The 7,795-nt window shown below is 33.9% G+C and overlaps 1 protein-coding gene across 1 annotated transcript; it reads left to right on the plus strand.

Moving 5' to 3' along the window:
* Positions 1-303: 303 nt before the first annotated feature.
* Positions 304-1,849, plus strand: LOC149190483 (uncharacterized). The gene is made up of 2 exons (XM_089410527.1): positions 304-1,563; positions 1,700-1,849. The coding sequence occupies exons 1-2, from the start codon at positions 304-306 to the stop codon at positions 1,847-1,849; spliced, it is 1,410 nt and encodes a 469-aa protein (XP_089266653.1).
* Positions 1,850-7,795: the final 5,946 nt, after the last annotated feature.

Here is a 7,795-nt window from a genome sequence, read left to right on the forward strand (position 1 = left end):
AAAAAGAACAATCAGCTTTATGTGACAGTGTACCTAAAACAGAAAAAGCTTCTCTAATTAAGCAATTTTAATGAAATTGAAAAGCTTAGACATATTGTTGAAGGTTTAGTTCAAGCTAACAACAATCCTAGTGGATTGACAATTGGTGGTCCACACTCTTGTTCTCAACATCAAGTTTCTGTTTCTCACCTTCAAAACTTATGGGATGTAAAAGGAAGGGGAAATCTCGATGCATCCATTGGACGATTGTTTTTCGCAAATGGCATATCTTTTAATGTTTGTAGGTCTCCCTATTGGAAAGAAATGGTAAGAGATCTAGTTAACAATGCTCCTAAATGTTACAAGCCTCCTAGTTATGAAAAGATGAGGACAACCATGTTATCTGAAGAGAGGGCTCGGGTTGAAGCTAGACTTCAAGACATTAAAGATAGTTGGAAGGAATCTGGAGTCTCCATTGTCTTAGATGGTTGGACAGATGTTAACCATCGTCCCCTTATCAATATTTTGGTTTCTAGTCCAAAAGGAGTTATGTTTTTAAAATCCTATGATACTACAGGAAAGACAAAAGATGGTCCATATCTAACAGGTCTCCTCAAAGAGGCAATAGAGGAGGTTGGTAGAGAAAACGTGGTCCAAATTGTTACAGATAGTGCCTCAAACAATATGATCCTTGTTGGTGGGTTGATTGAGGATGAATATCCAACAATTTTTAGGACTCCTTGCTCTGTGCATTGCTTGAATTTGCTCCTGAAAGATATTAATAACATTGCATGGGTTGATAAAACTATAACTGAAGCAAAGATGCTACAACACTTTATTATTAATCATGCAGCATCCATAGCAATTTATAGGAAATATGCAAAACTTCAGCTTCTTCGATGTGCCGAAACTAGATTTGCATCTGCTTTCATTATGCTTCAATGCCTTATTAAAATGCATCGATCTTTGAGAGAGATGGTGGTATCAATGGATTGGCAAAGGTGGAAGGGTTCTCATACTGGGGATGGCCTAAAAGTTGAGGACATTATTATTGGTCTTTCTTCAGAGAATTTTTGGAGGAGAGTGGAGGATATTGTTACCCTTATTACACTTATTGTTTCCACCCTTCGCATATTTGATAGTGATCAACCATGCTTAGGGGGTGTCTTTGAGAGCATGGATCAAATGAGAGAGACAATTCATGACATAATGGAAGATGAAAATTCTAGGATTGACAAAGACACCAGAAATGAAGTGTGGGAACTTAGTTTGACAAGGTGGAAAATGCTTCATAGCCCTCTTCATTCAATTGCATTTTTACTCAATCCTAAATGGTTTCATAAGAAACCATCATCAGATGTAGAGGTTATGCAAAACTGGAACACTTTTATAAATAGGTGTTACAATCGTCAGGATCGCACTGCTTTACGGTTTGAGTTAGGAAAGTATTTGAGATCAGAAGGCCACTTTGCAAATGAAGATTGTGCATACAACAGACAACAACTTGGACCCATCGACTTTTGGATACAATATGGTACAGGGACCCCCTTGCTTCATCGTTTAGCTATCCGTTTGCTTTCACAGGTATTGTTAACAACAAATACCTTTAATGTATTGATTTATTGTTTAAACAATTAATTCTAAAGCTCATTTTAGATTATTTATCTTATAAGATTTATTGATTGACTATGACTAACATAATTTTAATTTTATTTTATAGGTGACTAGTTCCTCTGCATGTGAAAGAAATTGGAGTGAATATGCTTTCATCCATTCAACGAAGAGGAATCGCCTAGGCACAAAAATGGCACAAGATTTGGTGTTTGTACATTCAAATCTACGTTTGTTATCTCGACAACAACTAGAATAAAAAAATGGACCCACGAGAATGTGGGATTATGGTGGTTCACAAGATGACGAAAATGATGAGCTTCCAGTTGAGGTGCTACAAGGCAATGCTGAAGACATGCTTGATGATACCATGAAGTCTATTGACCAAAATAATTCTTTTGGAATTGGCTCAAGCTCAACAACTATTCCAGAAAATGAGCTTCAAAATCTAGATTATTAGGTTTACTTGCATTTTGATATGAATTGTTGGAAGTGACTTTAGAGATACATATATATATTCAAAAGAACAAATTTAATTATTTATATTTCAAATCTCTTATTCTTATCAATGTTTGCTATTTTCTTGGAATTAATGATGGCTAAATTCTTGGATCTACAAAATTATTACTTCTTTCTTAAAACTAAATTAGTATTTACAATTGTTTTTTTACAATTTCATGAGCAAAAACATTGCAGGTTTATGATTAATGCTTTGTTTATATTGTTCACCTTTAATATGGTGTTTTTCTCTCTCCTCGTTTCTTATATGCAAAACCTCCAAACTTCGTTTCTCGTACCATTCTCGTTTCCCGTTTCTCGTTTCTGGTAACATAGGGTATCGTAATGTTCAAGTATTTCACAGACTGGAGGAGGCAATCCTACCTTGGGGTTACCCCCTTTCAATGTAAGGCTTTCAAAGTCATCAGTCTGCTCAGGGTCACTGCCTTCCGATCGCTCCACATACAACGTACCCTCCTTGCATCCATGGCAGCCATTTCTCAGGCAGCCCTAAGAGGGCAGTAGGCACTTGGTCTCAGGAATTTGTTTTAGTATTCCAGGCATCTGACGAGCAAAAAGAGTCCTGACCTCTTCCACTGTGCAAATTACAATGCATTTGCATCGGTCATTGCAGTACAGATCTCAGCAACAGATGCAGCAGATTTCAAAGGCAAGCATTGCAAAACGATGGACTGCACGTTATGGGAATTGGATACATACTTCATGAATTGCTTCATCGAAGAACTGGGCTTGTGAAATGACAGCATTACAACAGAGGCATCTTTATTATTATTCTTACACGTGGTGAGTCCAATACCATGAAAGCTCTCGACTTCGCGGCCTCTTAGGGTGGCCAGAACATCCCTGGCACCCATTTCGAGATCAAGCCTCCCTTTGGAGATACTTGTGATAAACACCGCTAAATTGCGGATGCAAGATATTCCCACCTCTGGAAAATTAACGAAACCAGTCACAGCTTCACTCAACTCAAGCTGTCCCACAGCAACACAGGATAGCCATCCCAAGCACACAACCACCTTCATAATCAACACCTTCATCGAGTACACGCTTCCCTTCGAATTCATGATAATACCCATTTCAGATGCGCGTTTCCCTCACAAGTAATTCAACACCCAAAAAACCTTCTCCGTCTCGCTGCATACATATTGTGGCAGTAAACATTTATGCCACAAATCTGTATATGGCATCTTCTTGTCCTCTCAATAGTGCCCACAGTAACGCTTACCCATGTTACTGAAACATACCCATGTGATTGCTATTTTTTCGGATAAAGAAAGAGAAGTATGAAAAGTTTTTGCTAAATAAAGTAAATTCATTTTCAATGTTCTATGTTTTTCTAAAGTGCAGAGACTTGCATAGACTTAATATTGTTTTCTAATGTTCTTGTTCCCAAAGTCAAAATTACTATGTTTGTGATTCCTTCGCAAGAAATGTGGATTATCATAATTTTTGGTCTATCATAATTTTTGGATTACTAAAATCATTTTTTTCTTAATTAAAAGTTATTTAATAATGTTAGATTTAAAAGTATTTTATTACAATAAAAAGTTGATTTTTACGATTTATTGATTTTTTACAATTTATTTTTTAAATAGAAGTTTGTTCTTCTCTATTCTACATTTTATGAAGTTGGGAAATTAATTGATATATCTGTTATTATATACGGACTAACTGACATCTTTTTATGATTACCTAATAACTATTTCAATGCCAACTTAATCACTAAATTATAATATATTTTCTATTTTTAAATAGAAGTTTGCTTTATGAAGTTGGGAAATTATTTGATATATTTGTTATTATATATGGACGCCCTGACATCTTTGGCAAACACTATTTCCACCCCTATAGACCCATTAATACACCCTCTAAGGACATCGGTACATGGGAAGACTCTGACATCTATTTATCAGTTGATCCATATACCTAATTTTTAGGCGAACACTTTCTGGTTAATAGTTATGTAGCTGTTCATGATATGATCATCCATCTGTCTGTTTGTATTAATGGTCATTGAAACGCGGAGGCATGCGTAACATACCCCATCCATTCTTCTGATATTGATGGCCATGAAATGTCTTCATACGAAACACAAAACGCGAGCTCGATTCATGATAAATATTGTATACGAAATGATGTATCAGGTGGAATCAGTATTGTACGCATTAATACCATTTATTTATATTCAAATTCAAATTCGAAATTTGAACTTTGAACTTGTAAACCCGCCCCGCCCAAATTCGAAATTTGAACTTGTAAACTGCCCCGCCAATGTTTCCGGGCAAGTAGAAGCCTAAACTCAAGCCAACGCAGATTAAAATAGCAGTCTACCAGTAGATTGGTGGGATTTTCCTACAAGCAGCCAAAAGATTCGGTGGATTCTTTTCATTTTGAACCAGAAATGAATGGAATCAGCCCAGCGTGCAGAAGCCGAAAAGGCAGCCTCCCCCTCTCACGTTGTTCTATGCTCTAGCATAGATGGCGGTGGCTTTGGACATTATTACCCTATCTGAAATTTTCGGATGACTGTTTTAGTGAAGAAGTAACTGATAATATTTTGTTATATCATTCTGCTGAGCTTGAAAGTTTGAAGATTTTCGGGTTCTATTCTGGCAAAATGTTGTGGAAATGGATCAATTCTGCATCGTGAAACAAATCAGTCTTAAAGTAAAACATCCTCCTACTTTTCTGTTTTACTGCGATTTTATCAGATTTCTGAAGCTTTCCTGTTTTGAATAAACACAGCCACTGAAATTCACACAGCTACCGCCTCAATTTTGTGGTTTCAGATACCTTATAACCTGTTCTCTAATAGGGTTCTCGACTAATGATGATATCCTTGAGCAGCTTGTAGCAAAATGCCCCCTTCTTGAAAATTTGAAAATCCAATATTGCACAGGTCTGGAGGATTTGAAAATGTGTGCCCTCAATCTCAGGTATATAGGGTTTGAAGGAAATTACACTACAGAGTCCGTGACAGTGAACTCCCCGAAGTTGGTCGATGTCAGAGTACTGGATTGTAGCTATACATTGGATAGATACCTTAATTCATTCGCGGCTCTGCATTTTTACACCAACAATGACTTCGCACTTTGGTACACTTCGGCCACACACTCGTTGAGAAAAATTAATTTTTTTGGGTCGTGCATGCTTGCGATTTCTCTCACAGCTCTTAATTATTTTCATTACCTGGAAGAACTCATCACAGAAAATATGAATAAGGTAAATAAATACTTTCGCGTACTCTTTCTATCCCATTATTTATTACTCGTGTCGATCCAGATCCAATTATGGTTTAAGTAAACTTAAAAAGTTTACCCATGGCTTGAGTTTCCATTCACCTTTCAGTTGGCCTACCTCTTAATTATGCATTTTGTGTCTTATGGATTTCATTTAACTTTCAATGAACTACCTATCAATTCTAAACCACTTTCAACAAATCTGCTTATCAACTCTAAATGAACTACCTATCAATTCAAATCTGCTTATCAACTCTAAATGAACTACCTATCAATTCTAAACAACTTTCAGCAAATCTACTTACGAACTGTAAACAAATATTCATAAGGATACCGATTAAAAAGCATTACCATTCAAAATATGGAAAATATTAAAAGTATACAAATATTCATAAGGATACCGATTAAAAAGCATTACCATTCAAAATATGGAAAATATTAAAAGTATGATGCATTTTCCATGCAGAATCTTCTTTCCTAAAATGCATTTTAGAATTCCAAACTTTGTAGGTGGGTTCTTTTCCTAATGTGTTGGATTACTTCATCGTATAAATTAATTAACTAGAAGCACGGTTTATAATAAGTTTATAATATAATTTTTTTTATCAAGTTAAACCTGTTATATGAAATAACTTTGTTATAAATGTTAATATTTGTTTCTAAGTTAAATAACTTATATTATAAATAAAATTATTTACAATATTTAAGATAATTATCCTGGATTTTATTGATAAAATTTTAAAATTGGAATATAAAATAATATTATTTTGTGCTAAAAAAATGAAAATTTAAAATAATTTGTTAACGATTTTTAAGTAAGTAAATTTTTAAATCATTGGTGTTATTGATTTATTTCTTTAAATCTTAAAAAAGGAGCTTTGAGTTATAAAAAGTAGGTAAGTTGTCTAATTACTAGTGTCTACCTTGATTTGATTTCCAATAAAATTATAAGGGCTATGTAGTATCCATAAGTACTTGCAAAATCTGTTAGTTAGTAATGTTTATCTTATTTGATTAAAAAAAAAAAACTAATTATATAATTTTGTTTGTATATTTTACAAAAATCTATATATATTATATTATATATTCTCATTTAATGAAGAAATGAGTTCTCTACAATTCCTAGTTTTTATATATATTATATATTTAATTGTTCTTAGATGCTTGGTGAATATATTAACCGTGTTACCAAGAAATAACTCTAATTTAATGAAGAAATGAAGTCTCTAAAATTCCTAGTGTGTTTATATATATATTACAGATTTAACCGTTGTTAGATGCTTGGTGAATATATTCACCATATTATCAAAATGAATTTTTGTATTGAACAATTTCCTTTACAAAGTCATATTGAGTTTCAACGTGGTTTAATTTTGCATGATATATTGGATTGTTTGACATATTTATTGAACTTTGATTCTCATATTCAATAGAGGTAGGTACTCATTTCCTTTCTCACATTTGTTCAAGAATAATTTGTTTCATAGGCAACATTGCAAAATTCTTTATACTTGGATTCAATTAAGGACAAGGAGATAATTGATTGCTTCATGTTACTCCAAGACACAATTCTAGCTCTTATAATAAATAAATATCTAGTTGTAGATTCTCATCATTTAGATCTTCTATCCAATGAAAATTTGAATAGCCTATCAACTTAAGATTCAAATGATTGGAATATTCAATATCAAAATTTATAGTGCCTTCCAAGTATCGAATGACTCTCTTAGTTGTTTTCCAACGATTATTAAGTGGTTTAACTAAGAATTAACCTAGTAGAACTAAATATGTAATATGAGACCTTGTTGTGGTTAAAAAGATTAGAATTCCCACCAATCATCTCTACAAAGTATCATTTAGTTCGTTTTTATCATAATCATTTCAAAACTTAACATTTTATTCTATTTGAATAGACAATGGATTACATTCCCTCATTGTTATCTTTGAAAAATTTTAGACTCAATTTGACTAGCTGGGATGCTCAACATTAGAGAATGACAAGTGTAAGTGTACTAGTGAATGTTGGAAAATACAAAAAATCAGAAAAACCAAAGTTTCCTAAGGTTTCCTTTTAAAAATGCAATCCACACAAAATTTCCTCAGTCATTTTCGATGGATCATTGCGATTATACCTCCAACAATTGCACTAGTCCATGTATTTATACCTCATACAATTGCACAGGGTGTCTTGCAATTATGTTCAACACAAGTTGTGTGATCAATGCCGTTGTAACTACCCTTTGTATGTAGGTCATCACACAACTATGATATGAATATTCATGGTGATTACCACAACTATTTTCCACCTAGGAACGATGTACAACATGTTTTACCAACCCATAATCACACAAATCCATGCAACTATGGCCACCCAAGTTGCACGACCATTCGTGGAACTACACAATTCATAGTTGTGGTCATTATCATGACTGCTTGTTCCCCACTCA

This window comes from Pinus tabuliformis, chromosome 3_1, assembly GCF_031772625.1.
Source record: "Pinus tabuliformis cultivar Carrire ecotype Pingquan chromosome 3_1, CPIR1, whole genome shotgun sequence".
NCBI classification, from domain to species: domain Eukaryota; kingdom Viridiplantae; phylum Streptophyta; class Pinopsida; order Pinales; family Pinaceae; genus Pinus; species Pinus tabuliformis.